Source organism: Lemur catta, chromosome X (genome assembly GCF_020740605.2).
Source record: "Lemur catta isolate mLemCat1 chromosome X, mLemCat1.pri, whole genome shotgun sequence".
Taxonomy (NCBI): domain Eukaryota; kingdom Metazoa; phylum Chordata; class Mammalia; order Primates; family Lemuridae; genus Lemur; species Lemur catta.
The window spans coordinates 49,481,736-49,495,730 of NC_059155.1; the positions used below are offsets into that span (position 1 = coordinate 49,481,736).

Genomic DNA, 13,995 nt, shown 5'->3' on the forward strand with positions numbered 1-13,995 from the left:
GGAGGATTCTTCTGGCTGAGAGTTGAACCGGGCAGCCCATAGTAGCCCAGTACCCAGTCGGCCGCAGCTGAGGCTCAGCTCTTGGGAAGTTATTTCTATCCACCTCCAGGCATCCTGAGGCAAGGCAGGGCTGGGCCTGCCAGCAGGTCTCAGATCTAGCCCCAGCCAGGTGGTGGCAGTACTTGTGGACACACCCAGGTCCCCATGGGAACATCCCTTCCTCCATCAACCCTCTCTAGCTGAGGCTGGTGCCAGACTGGGCAGATGCCCGTGGCCTATGCTACCGAGGTGACAGAATGGACAGAGAGAAATGGTCCCAGGCTCCATGACAGCAGAACGAAAGAGCAGAGAAACCTGGAGCAGGGGGATAGGGTATTTGAAACATCTTGCTCTGCTAGGACGGCCATCCTCTTCCCAGACCTGCCTCAGTCACCAATGGTTCGGGCACAGGAAAAAGCACACACACGTACACATGCACACGCTCTCACACGCCATTCCCCAACATCACGACACCATTTTACACCCATTTCTCCATGTGGTTAATTTTTTTTTTTTTTAGTTCTCAGTTTTTTCTAAGAAAAAAGCAACAAGAAAATAATTCAGAGTTTATACAAAACATCTTTACATTATTTTTTCCAAAAAGACTAGTATTTACACAAATGGCAACAGAAACAAAAACAAAAAACCCTTCCGACTGCCACCTGGAAGGGGCTGGCTGTTCTGCTCCCTCTCCCACCTGGCACTGGGGTGGGCAGCTGGCCAGGAAGCAGTGTGGAGGTGGATGGTGTAAGGCCCAGCTCCTCCCAGGGCCACTCGGGGAGTGCCTGCAAGGAGCACTCAAGAGGCAGTCTGTTAGCAGCCGTGCTGGCAAGGAGCCGGGGTCAAAGTGCACGGCGGGCTGGCCCAGCCCCCGGCAGCCTCTTCCTCTTTCCAGGCCCCAGCCCAAGATTGGGCGGGCTACAGGAGCTGGGTTGGGTGAGGGGGACCCACCTGTGCTAGAGCCCAGAAAAGGAGCAGGCCACCTGGCCTTATACCCGCTTAGGTCTCCACCCTGGGCCTCTATTTCCCCACTAGGCCGAAGGATGCCAAAGGTGGGGAGAGAACAGGGCGGGGGGATGGGGGGGAACTCCCAACTCTGCAGGGCAAATAGCCACCTGGGCACCTCACCTCCCTCCACCCCCCATGAGGTCATATGCCTGCAGCAGCTCTCCTGTTCCCCAGGCAACAGCCAATTAAGACATTAATTACCGTGAGAGTGAGGGAGGCAGGAGATGCCCAAGAATCCCACAAGGAAGGGATTTTTTTTTTTTTTTGGTAGAAGGGTGGCAGCCACTACCCCATTGCCAGGATCAGCTCTGCAGAAGGAAGGTCAGGAGGGGAGGGTGGGACACCTTGCCCAGTGGCACTATGCTCTTCCCTCATGGGCAGGAACAGCCCTGTCCTGCCCTCCCCTCCCCTAGAAATATCAAGGAGTCTATAAAAGAAGTGCCATTCTATGCTTCCTGGCTGGCCGTATCCTGCCCCAGGCCCTCTTATACTGGGTCAGGCCAGGCTCAGAAAGCCTGGGGAGGGGCTGCCTTTTACATTTTTCCATTTTTCTTCAAAAAACAGATGTAAATGAGTTGACAGCTAAAAAATGAACACAAAAGCATTAAAAACAGTGATGATAGCGGACAAGCAGTCCTGGGAAGGGGGGACGGGGGCAAGAGAGGGGCAGGGCCAAGGGGCCACCTCCCTGCCTGCTGTCCATCAGCATCCAACCCTGCCCTCCACGAAGGGGCACCCCCACAGAGCCTAGAGGCCTGGCAGAGGGGGAAGGCACAAGAGCATTGGGGGGTAGGGGCACAAGTACCCCCCTCTCAAGCCCAGGGGGCAGGGAAAAAAAGGGGATTATAAAAGCCAAGAAACTACAAAACTAAATACAAAGGTGGGCACAGCTGGCAAGGGGAAGGGTCGTGGGGGTGAAAGGAGAGGTCCCGTCCAGGCCGACTGTCCCTCAGGGGCCCAAGGCCGCGCCGGGCACTCAGACCTTGTAGTAGATGTTCGCTGGGCTCTGGGGTGGCATCTCCTGGACGATGTAGACGGGGTGCCCGTAGTCCCCACTCACCTTCTCATAGTGGGGGCAGTAGTTGTTCTCTGTAGTCCGTAAGGGGATGATGATGTCGCTGGGCTCGGTGCCCGCCGTGCCGCTGCCCCCCTTGGGACTGGCCAGGGTACTGAGCGAGAGGGCAGCCGCCCGCTGCTGCGTGTGCTTGCGGTGCCGCTTGCGCAGCTTGAGTAGTAGAACCGTCAGGAAGATGATGATGAGCAGGAAGATGACGCAACCAGCACCAACAGCTGCAAACAATGCCACCTTGGAGTTGAAGAAGTCATCAGGGTCCCCGCTGCCACCTCCACTCGCACCTGGGCCACTCTTCTCTTCCTGGTTCACAGTCTCTGAGGAAGGGGGAGGGAGGAGAGGTCAGCCAGGGGCACAGGGCAGATCTCAGGCTGGGCCCAGCTCATGTTTCTTCCAAGACAAGGCCGGAGGGGGCAACTGAGCTATGGCTTCAGCCCTCCGGGAAGTACCTATACACTCACCGTGCTTGCCGTCAGAGTCACCCAGGGGGCCCCGACCACCAGGGGCCTGGGTGGTCATCTTGACAGGGTTGTCTGCCTCCTTGCTGGGCCGGCTGGTAGTCAGCTGCTCAGGCATCACGGCATTGGGATCTGAAGATGGGGAGAGGACAAGTGAGAGGGAGGGACCCCACCAGCATAGGCGCCCTCAATCATTTAGTGTGGGCCAAGAATGGCACTCTACCCCTACTTCCCCCGGCCACTCCCAACACACCCACACCCAGTTAGGAACATCTGTTCCAAAGGCCTAAGTGGGGAGCCCTCAGACTGGGCACTCACCTTGCCCAACCTTCATGACGATCTTCATGGTGCGTGTACGGCACACGCCTCCCTCCCGGTTCTCCAGCCCCTCCAGGCTCCCATTGGAGGTCGCTGCAGGGAAAGGCCAGAGAAGTTAGAGAAGTCAGGAGGAGAGAAAGGGTCTGCCGGCATCACCCAGAAACCCCAGTGCTGCCTCAGCCAACAGGGACAGCCCTGGGAGTCAGGAGTGGCAAGCAGCTCCCACCTACCTGTGAACCCTGACTTCCCTCCCACCCACTAGGAACACAGGAGCCGAGCCGAGCCCAGCCCAGCCCAGGCCAGGCCAAGAACTTGCCCTTCCCCCATGGCCACTGATCCTCTATCATGAACAGGCCTTGGCCCCTCTTTTCTCAGTGGCAACGATAAAAGTATGTCTTCTCATTGGGAGATGTTGCTCAGAGGCAAAGCTATCAGGCTGGCACCAGGAAGGAGGCTTCCACACAGACTGGAAGGTATCCTGGAATAGGAAACAGGAGAACTGGGTTGGCGTCCCAACCCTGTCTCTAATTCCCTGTGTGATCTAAGGTAAGAAGCCCCTTCACCTCTTGGGGCCTCAGTTTCCCATGAAGAAAGAGGCTGAACAGCTGGCTGATCCCAAAGGGCCCTGTAAACTCTGCCACTCCCAAGATTAGAACTTAGGTGGGAAAAGAAAATAAGAGAGAAGCAACATAAATTGGAAGCCTCTCCCACCCAACCCCTCGAGCCAAAGAGAGCTGGCGGCAGGCCGATTGGTGAATGTTGGGGCCAGAATTCCAAGGCCAGGCTGGGAGGAGAGCATGCCAGCCTTCACAGGGGATCAGATCGGGCAGGGCCTTAGCTGTGTGCAGTAGCATTGCACCACTTAGACGCTCCCACTGCTACAGGATAGGAAAGCGTTAAGCCCAGGGAGAGAGCCACAGGAGGGGATGGGCGGGGACTCACAGGTAATGTAGTAATCATGGTACTTCTTGAACTCCAGGCCCATGTAGTTGGGGCTGAATTCCTGGAACTTGATGGTAAAGCGGATTTCCCGCTCTGGCCTGTTGCAGGTGACCAGCACATTGGGGTCCAGCACGGTGCTGCAGGCAGCTGCCTGCTCAGGCCTCACCAGGTACAGCTTGTAGTACTCATAGGGCCGCCCTGCTTCTGCTCGGGGGCAGATGATGTCCAGCTTGTCTCCAATCTTCGGGTAGATCACCAAACCCTTCCCACTCAGGAACCTGCCCGGAAGGGAGAAGATGATTGGCCTCAGGGTTTGGGGTGCCAAGGCCATGCCAGAACCAAGGGAGCAGACGAGGGCCGGGCTGGGCCTACTGGGTGGAGATGGTGAGAGTAGGCCTCCTGCCCTTCCTCCATCCTCAGGCTGGGGGTGGGGAGAAAGAACCACACTGCCAGCAGGGCGTGGAAGGGGTGGCCCATGGGCAAGGCTGTCAGGCTTTGACTGTTCGGCAGGGTGGGGCACTGCCTGGCTGGGGGAGCCCTTTGTCCTAATGTGGCATTTCCGCAGGGGGCTGACGTGGCCAATGGGCTGGGTACCAAGGCGTCAGGCCCAAGCAGCCTAGAGGTGGCAGCCCCATCCTCCCACCCCGCGACACACTCACATTCCTTCATGGCCGCTGCTACCTCCTCCCCTACATAACACACGTGCGCGCACGCGCGTGGATACACACACACACACACACACACACACACACACAAACACACACACAAAACAAGCCCACACATGCCTTAGTCACCACCCCCGCAGCTCCCAGCCAAAGACTGGGGGAGCTCAACCTGTCTGGGACCCGTGCCTTCTCCCCCATCCTTGCTAATCGTGGGCATGATGGTGAGATAGGACAGGCATCCCCTGGAGCCAACAGATGATGGCCACAGTCTCTGGCCAGGTGCAGCTCCACATAGTTCTCCCTGCTCCACTGCCCAGTGTCCTACCAGTGGCTCACTCCACCCTCATAATGCAAAAGCATGAGGTCCCAAACTCTACTAGTCTCACTCCTAAGAACAGAGGGAGAGGAGAAGGGGCCCAACCAGGGATGACAGATGATATAAGATAGGGCCCCAGGAACCCCACTCATCTGTATTTTAACTCCTCATTTCCACACTGCTCCTACTCTAGCTCCTGAGAGGAACACATGCCTTTTGAGCCCAGTTCATGTTCTAATCCAGAAGGCCAGGCACTAGGGGATAACAGGGGAGGTCAGCTGCCCAGGGCCACCTATTTATCCAATTCTGTCCTTGCCTAAGCACACAGTCAGAGAGTCCGGGCAGGCTGGTGCTGAGAGCAAGGCAGCATCATGGAGGAGAAAGAACACAGACTTTGGAATCAGATTCCAAAGCAAGGCCCTTACCAGCTCTGTGACCTTGGAAGAGCTGCCTGACCTCTCTGAGCTTCGGTTTCTTCACTTACAAATTGGGGGTGGTAAGAGCCCCTACCTACCAGTAGTGGATGGGGGGACAAGATGGCACATGGAGAACACCTAGCACACGGGGGTCCTCAACATGTCTGGCTCCTTCTCAGAAACAGTGTGCGAAGAGGCAGGTCAGATACTAACACTAAGCACCCATGAGCTCGGTCTTGTTTCTTGGAGGGGAACTAGGAAGAGAAGATACGGTCCCATCATCTGGATTGGATCAGAAAAGTCAATGGCCCATGCTCTAGTGATAGATAGCAGCAGGCTACCTGCAGGTTATGTGTGAGGACAGTGCCTCACACAGCAAGGGCTGCAGCTCATCTGCCCAGGAGAGTCAGAGATGGTTCCACAGAAAAGGCAGGATGAAAGTAGGTCCTGGGTGATGAATAAGAAGTCAACACACACCAAGAGTGGACAGCAGTGGCTGGGACACAAAATCCAGGCCAGTGATTGGTCCAGCTTGGCTGGGAATGGGGAGAGAGGAACAGAAGGAGAGGTGGAAGAGATCAGCTGGGGCCACATTAAAAGGCCTCAAGGGTCACAATAAGCAGAGTGGGTCTCATTTCACTGGTGACAAACCCTCTATCAGGAGAGACAACAGAAGCTTGAAGGCAGTGCTTAAAGAGAATGAAGCTAACAGTGGCGTGGGGCTGCACTGGTGAAGAGCACTGCTTCACAGCTATTACAATCATCTGAGAAGAGAGTGGTTCCATTTCCTGAGGGCCCATTACATGGTGGGCACAACAAGCAATAAGGGCCGACTTGGGAGCTCTGGGCAAATGCCTTGTCAAACCTGTGTCCTCATCCAAGGGAGGGAAATGATTTCCAAGTAGGTGAGGAGGGAAATTGACCACATGGATAAAGTAGATGAAGACAAGCAGCATTCTTTCCACGTCAAGTGAGGCTCTATCAAGCTTGGAATTGCTGTCTTGATGTGCAGGAGGGTAGGAGCCAGAACAAGATGGCCTCCTCCCTTGGTACCTAACTCTATGGCTCTACAGGGGTCAAAAAGGAAGCAGGCGTGGGATAGAGGCCTGGAGAAACATTTGAGAGGAAATGCCCACATCCCATGCACCATACAAAGTCAACAAGTTTCCCCAAAGCCTCTAGAATTCCCAAGGCATTTTGCAGTTTGCAACACGTATGCTGGTTCTGTCCAGATGGCAGGATTAGACAACTTCTAACATCTTAGCGCCAGAAGGAACCTTGGAGATCTACCGAGTCCAGGCCCCTTGCATGAGGCAATGAGTGATCAGATGAACATTCCCATTGAAGAGAGGGTCTCAAAGCCAACTTGAGGGGCCTAAACCTACCCAGGATGGTAACCTGTAGAGGTCTAAGAGGTCCTAAAACTTTGGCTGAATCCTTGTACAGTTGCACCTCAGCAAGATATATACATGCAGCTACACAGAAGGCATGCAAAGGGAGACCAGCCAGCTCACCTTTCTAACCACTCAGCCCTGCCTTACTCACCAGGGAGTCTTGTCTGCCCTGAGTGCAGTCTCCCATAGCCACCCCGGTTCCAGAGCCCTGGAATTGGAACAAGGCTTCTAGCTGCTTGGGGTCTTACCTTAAACCCAGAGACACTGAGGAAACAGATGTCTACATGGTGGGGAATGGGGGAGAAGAGAACTATTGCCCCCTCCACCCCTCAGACTCTTCTCAACCTCACTGAACAGACTTCATAAATATTCATCAGTTTATTTGCATAGAAACTGGCAGAAGGAAACTCACCTTCCCCTAAAGTGCAGAAGGGAGAGGAGCCTGATGAGAACCACCTTCCCTGACCCTAATCTTGCATACTAGTGCCATCTTAGTGTCTTCCCCACCATGGGACAAACTTTGTCATGGCCTGTGAGAAGCCCAAGAAAGTGGTCAGGGGTCACAAGGGGTGGGTATGTAGCCAGTGAGAGTGAAGCCCAAGGCCAGATAGAGCACTGGTCACACTTTATAGATCTCTCCTCTTACTCACCAGGTTAGGAGTAGGGGTAAGAGAGGAGGAGGAAGAGACTGTCCTCAAGTTAAACTCTTTATCCCCCACCTTACTACTCCCCCCATTATCAAGCCAAGCTTTCCTGACTGGGGCCACCCCCAACAATGCCCTTTTCTGGAAAATAAACGGATTGACATGGGCCAGCAGGAAGCCTGAAGCAGGTCTCCATGGTAACCCCTGAGGCCTTCCCTCTCTAGCCCCTGCAAGCCCTGGGACCCCAGGGAGCCACCCTAGGGAGTAAAAGGACTTGGGGGAGGCAGCCTGAGCTATCCCAGCTATCTTGTGGCCTGCCTCTTCCCCTCCACCCTAGCCTCAGTTCCTCCCTCAGCCTTTCTAGCAAGCTTAGAAGAGCTTAGAGGTACTGCCATGACTGCTAAAAAGAATCTTGGGATATGAAAAGCCTTGATGGGTCCAGGGTCAGTAGCCTCCAAGGCCCTGGCCTGGTCAGAAACCAACTGCCCCCTCCCCCATTATTTAGTCCAAATAAGCCCTTCTTTACGCATACACATATAATCTATGGGGGGGAATGGGGGCGGAGAGCTTGCAGCTGGGATGGTCATGCCCAGAAAGCTGCCCACATCTGACCAGGTCTACACTTCCTTCCCCCTCACCCTTCCCTCAGGCTCTAGCAACCTGTGGTCAGAGAGTGGCTGAAGTGGGATCCTGGTCCCAGGCCATGCAAGTCTAAGACTGGCAGAAGATTCTAGCCAAAGCCTTGATTCAGTGACCCCACCACCACTGCACCTACACCCCCAGGGTGGCCAGACCAATGGAGGACAGACCCCAAGCCAGAGCTCAAGTATGCTCTCATCGCAGCTAGGGTGGGGAGCCCCCAAATTAAAGGCTCCTCTTTCACTCCCCCAGCTCCACCCAGCCCCCGAGGCGGCAGGAGCAGGCCTGGCGTGTCCCAGCAGTGCCCGCCCAGGCGTGGGTGGGCAGGAACAGCAGCTGGGTCCTGGCACACACATCTCTGTCGGAGGCAGGAGGCGAGGAAGCCAGGAGAGTCCCAGAGGAAGTCACCCTCCCCACCTACACTGAACTATGCCCTTCCCTCTGCCCCACCTGGCCAAAGCTAGTACCCATGGGGATTTAACCACCCCGCCTCCCCATTGTTTGCTTTCTGTGGGGTCCCTGAGAATAAGAGAGATTCCTGGCCCAGAAAGGAACCAAAGGTGGTACTCAGAGCTCAGGGGGGAGAGAGTTGGCTGGCCCTTGGAGGTAGGCCTAGCAAAGTCAAATGAGGAAGCTGGAGCACTGCTCATCCCACGCAGGCAGGGCCTGAGTCACAAGGACAGATGCAAGCACACCTGTGAGGTGAGAGGGGAACCCAGGGGCAGGGAGCCAGGGCCTCTTCCCAAACCCCACCTTGAACTCTGATCTCTCCTAGACTCCAAGGCAGCAGGATGGTGTCGAATGAATGGCACATAGCACAGCTCTGCCCCCTTAGGCAAGTCACTGACTGACCTTAGACAAGTCACTTCCCTTGTCTGGGCATATGCCTCCTTATCTGGAAAATGGGGCCAATACCTACTTCTCAGGGCTGCTGAGAGCATCCGATGAGATCATATATGAGAATGCGTTGCAAGGAGCAAGGTGCTGCCTAGCTATTACCTAGCATGCCAAACACAGCACCATTTGGAAGTAAAAAGCTCCTGGCTGCGAGCACCCTGACCTAAAACCACGACCACGAAAACAAACCCAGGAGGGGCTGCTACGGTCCACGAGCCAAGGAACCCAGAATGTGGCTGGTGAGAGCATGCCCCTACCTCAGCTCCCCTAGTAATCACAGGGTGGACTCTCCCCAAAACCTGGTACTCCCATGGCAACCAGCAGCCTCCTGGCTGGCCCACTGTGCCCATGGTCCTAACCCCAGAAAGCTGTAGCACCCGGGGCCCACCCATCCCCATTCACCTGAGCTGATGGGGCAACAGAGACCCTGAGGGGAGAAAGGGAACCCTCAATTCAGTCCCCACCCCAGCCTCACAGGTCCTTCCTGCCCTTGCCTGGCTGCCCTGTGTGGGGGTGGGGAAGCAGGGGAACAGGGGACTTTAGGAGCTGCTGGGTTCTCATCACTCTGAGGCCCCCACCTGTGGCCAATCAGCCACAGAGTAGAAGAGGTCAGGTCCCTAGCCACCCCGGGAAGGGGCCCCCTGAGCTGGCCTCCCCAGGACTGTGAGCTGGAACAGCTGTGCAGGGCTGGGGCCAACATTTTGGCTTGGAACAGGCAAGCATGGGTTGGGGTCTGCAGCTGCCCCCACCCATGCTAGAGTCAAGGGTCCTGGATGCCAAGCTGAAACCCCCCCCCCCCGCCCCCTTGAAGGGAAGGTTTGTAATGTGATCTCAGGCACATTCTCACTCCCTGGAAGTGGGGGAACCTGAGTGGGGGGCAGGAAGGGGTCAGAACAGGACTGAGAGACTGAACTGCAGCAGCTGGACTTGGCTGAGGACTCAAGTGTGAGGCCTGCTGGCTGCCCCAAGCTCCCCAGGGGAAGCGGCTGGGGGAGGGGCCCACCCTGGGACCATTTAGATCACAGCCCCCCACCCAGGCATGTGCGCCCATGCACACTCAAGCACATGTGCACACATACACTCTGGTTCCTACCAAACTCCAGCGGGACCAAACCCATCCCCCCATCTTGCACTCATCTGGCAAATCTAACATGAGGGGCCAAGGAGGCAGAAGCTCTGCCACCCAGGGACTAGCACCCCGGAAAGCACAGCACCAATTTGGGCAAGAGGCTGGGAGTCTTGTGCCAGCCCTTCTGGCTGTCCCTCCAGTCAGGGCTGGGCTGCACGCACCCTGGAACCTGGAAGCAGACCCCCAACCTCACCACTTCTTTATTTTGATTTTTTTTCCCAAGGAGGAAGCAATTAAGTAGGGTTTATAGGCACTGGGAGATTTTTTTGCTGGGGGGGGCGGTTTGCTAGCTCCTGACAGAGCTGAGGAGAGAGACCAAAAGCCGGAGATGGAAGAGGGGAGGGAAGAGAGAAAATGAGCCTGAGACGGAGAGCATGGGCATGTGCGAGAAACAAAAGGACTTGAGAAAAAGAGGCAGAGAGTGACTAAGAGTGAGAGGGAGTGTGAGAAAGAGGGAGAGCAGGCGAGCCTCGCTGGAGAGGGGAGGTGAGCGCTGTTCGCGGAGGGTGTGAGGGCGAAACGACATGGGCCTGAGAGGGAGAACTCAGGCAGGAGGCAGAGAGGGAGGGAGACAGAGAGAGTGTTTATTTGAAAGGCTGTGGCAGCCTGAGGGTTGGGCGCGGTGGCGCAGGCAGCCCCCAGAGCTCAAGTACAGCTGAGGGCAGCACCTCCCTCCTGTCCTCTTGCCCCCCACCCCACGCCAACACACACAGACAGCGGCTGCATTCCAGACCCCTGAGCAGAGATGGGACTGGGGGGCGACACACACCAGGATCAGTCCCTGACCATTCCCAGGATCTGCCCGATTACAGGATGGAATTCCGGCAGGTTCTACTGAGTCTTCAGCCACTCCCCACCCCCACCCAGGACGCCTGTCCTCAGCTCGAGATGGATGGGGAGGGGAAGCAGAAGGGATACAACCTCCCCAAACCTGTAAACCGGTCCAGAGCACTTAAGGCTCAGAACACAAAAAGGGGGAAGCTCAGACAGATCTTGTTTCTTCCAGCCCCCATCAACTCTGCAGGAGGACTCCTTTCCAGCTGTGGAGCTGCCTGCTATCTCTGGTTAGAGACCAGAGAGAGCAATTAGGTCACTCCCATGAGTCCCTATGATGGGTTACCCCAGGCGATTTCAACTCTCCTGGCTCAAGAAAGAGCATTTCCAGCCTCCACCCTTACGGGGGGAACTAAGAGCACTTCACAACCTCTCGCCCCAGGCTCAGCAGCCCAGGGCCCCCAGACCATTTTGAGTCCCTGCTGTTAGCAGAGTGCTGTACCCAGTTTGACTGTGGGTAGGGGAGAAATTCTTGCCAATTCCTTTCCTTGTACTCAGGCAGAGCCCTCCACCGTGACCCTGGTTTAGCCATCCCACCAACCAGTAATAGGACCGACCCTACCTTAACCCAGGAAGAGAACTAAAGAAGCTGCCTTCTCCTGCTCCAGGGCTGAGATACACTGCCTCTGGGACCCAAGAAGCCAAGGCAGGCAGGAGCCTGGGAAGTTAGCGGGGAGCCCAGCAAGAGTAGACAGGAAGAAATTCCAGATACAGGAATCGGAGAGTAGGGATAGGGCAGGTCAAGGCCCCCCAGTTTCCCGCTAAGTGGGGGTCTTTGCACATTGCCGGGACCTCCAGAAAACAGGGAGGAAGAGCAATTTTGACTCTGGATTCCAACCTGAGTCCTGGATGCCAAGAGAGAAAAAGGTCCAGAGGTCACCACAACAGCCCCAGCGACTCCCCACTAACAGCCCAGAAACCACTGAGCCACCGCCCTGAAAGGTGTATGTGTTGTTTGGAAAGGGGAGAGTTGTGACGGGAAAGGAGAAGAAAGAAAAGAAAGGTTCTTTTTTATATAGCTGCCCCCCAACCCCTTTGGGAAAGCTAAGCACAGCTCCCCAATCTGGGGGACACAGAGTTGGGGGCCAACCGGACCTGCCTGGGCAGGAATCGCTCGTTACCCACCCACCTCCCTCGCCGGATCAGCCGCCGCTCTCCGCCCTGGCGGGCCCTTGAAGCTCTGCTGCCGGCTCCATTGGACCCCCGACGGGCGCTGGATCGAACCCCCCCACCAACAACCCCTCTCCCACTCCGCCCCTCTCCACCCGCTGCCTTTGTGAGCCTGGGAGCAGCGCCCGCCTTTCTACCGCCCCGGCAGGGAGAAGGGGTGGGGGGGCAAGAAGAGATGGCAAAGCGAAAAGCCAGGGAGGCAAACAGGGAAGAAAGACAAATGAAAATGGGAGAAGCCCGAGTGGGGATGCAGGCGCTGCTACCCGCCCCAAGCGCCGGGTCCCGCTCCGCGTTCCCTCCACAGCTAAGCAAACGAGGAGCCTTGTTCCAACCTCGTCCCTCACCCAAGTCAAGCTTGTCCCCAGAGCGGCTCTCGGCGAAAACCACCAGGTTCCCAGGGGCCCCAGAGGGGGCTGCGTTCTCGCCCCCACCCAGCTCTCCGGTGCGCTCTCGAGCGCCCGGACTCCCCAGCTCCGCCTGGTGCGACCATCTCGACTACGATCCGGGACGTGCGGAGGCGAAAGCCGGGAAGTCCAGGGGTCACAACCCATCCGAGTGCCCCTACCCCACCCCGCCGCACCCTGCTCTGCCCGCCCGCAGGAAAACATACTCGAAAAAGACGGAGACAAAATGGGGCGCCGCTCTTGTTCCGAAGACCTCCCGACACGCACTCAGGGACGCGCGGCCTCACCCCGAAGGAATGTCTCCCACCCCCAGGGACCAGAGCGGATAAGTTACTCACTTGGGGTTGAGGGAGCTCCAGGATACCGGCTCCAGGTTCTTGGCCAGTGGCGTGGCGAGCCGGCACAGCGCCAACACGACCATAGCCACAAGCCACTTGCCGAGCCAACGCTGCCCAGGCCGGGCCATCTTCCCGGGGGCAGGCTGCAGTTCGGGATCCCCTGGCGCCTCCTCAGCAAAACTCGCCTCGCCTTCCCGTGCCGCGCTGCGCTCCAAGCCGCTCAGGCGCCCATCCTCCGCAGCCGCCGGCTTTGAAGTGCTCCCCTCCCGCCGGCTTCGGTGTCGCTCTTCTCCGCCCGGCCGGCCAGGAGGACTCACTGGGCAGCCGCCCCCAACCCGGGCATGGGCTGCGGCCTCCGAGGGCTCGTTCCCCTGGCCTCTTCGCCGCCGCACTAGGTGCGACGGGGATTCTGAGCCCTCGGGTGATCCCGCCCGATTCCGCTCGGCTCCCCGAGACTGTTCGGGACTGCGCGCCCTCTCCCCGACGGGAGGGCTCGGAGGCCGCTCCGACGCCTCGACCGTCCCGGGGTCGGTGCCCTTGGGAAGAAGTGGGGGTCTCCCCACAATACAAGCTCGGTTCCCGGGCTCCCGACTGGGCCGCCCCGGCACGGGCTCCGTTTCTCCGGGCCACACTGGGACTCCGGGCTGCGCGCCCCCCGACAGCTTCTACTTCAGCGCGGGCCCCGCTCAGTGTACTTAGAAGAGCGGCGAGATGCTGCCGAGCGAGCCAGTCCCATTAGTTTGCACCTCTGAAGCCTAGGCCGGGTAGCCCGGCAGCCCGGTCGCCGAGTCCTTGCTCCCCGGCGATTGAGCCGGAGGGTCTGCGGCCAGTGCAAGCCTCATACACCTCCCACTGCTGTCCAGCGCGCATAGACTCCCTCCGCTGTCCCTGAGCTGTCTACTCCCCTGCTCAGGCGAACGCAAGGCCAACCCTGCTCCTCTTAGCCAATAGCAAGCTCCGTGACGGGGTCCTTGCCCCATACCACGCCCCCAGAGCAGGAAGGGGGCGGGGTTTTAGGGAGCTCTTAAGGACGCCGCGCTCCCGATGGCACCAATCTGAGTGTGCGGCTCGTGCGGTTAGGGTTGGGTCCGGCTTAGTCCTGTTCCCAGAGCGCTCAGCCCGTGGGAAGTTGGCACTTCTCAAGAGCTGCTGGCCTGCTCTCCTCCCGCGCGTCTGGTCAACACCCCAGCCCACTGACCTGGGCCAGACAGGCCCTGTCCCAAGTACCCGGGGAAAGTACTTCCATTCTCTTTTTACACACAAGAACCCTGAAGTCCTGCTCTGTGCAAACCTCCATGTCAAGGACAGCCTA

At 57.6% G+C, this 13,995-nt stretch overlaps 1 protein-coding gene across 1 annotated transcript; it reads right to left on the reverse strand.

Moving 5' to 3' along the window:
* Positions 1–526: 526 nt before the first annotated feature.
* EFNB1 (ephrin B1) lies at positions 527–13,610 on the reverse strand. Its single transcript, XM_045537789.1, has 5 exons — positions 12,684–13,610; positions 3,838–4,115; positions 2,896–2,988; positions 2,581–2,709; positions 527–2,436 (listed from the first exon to the last, which is right to left on the reverse strand). The coding sequence occupies exons 1-5, from the start codon at positions 12,809–12,811 to the stop codon at positions 2,024–2,026; spliced, it is 1,041 nt and encodes a 346-aa protein (XP_045393745.1). The 5' UTR covers positions 12,812–13,610; the 3' UTR covers positions 527–2,023.
* Positions 13,611–13,995: the final 385 nt, after the last annotated feature.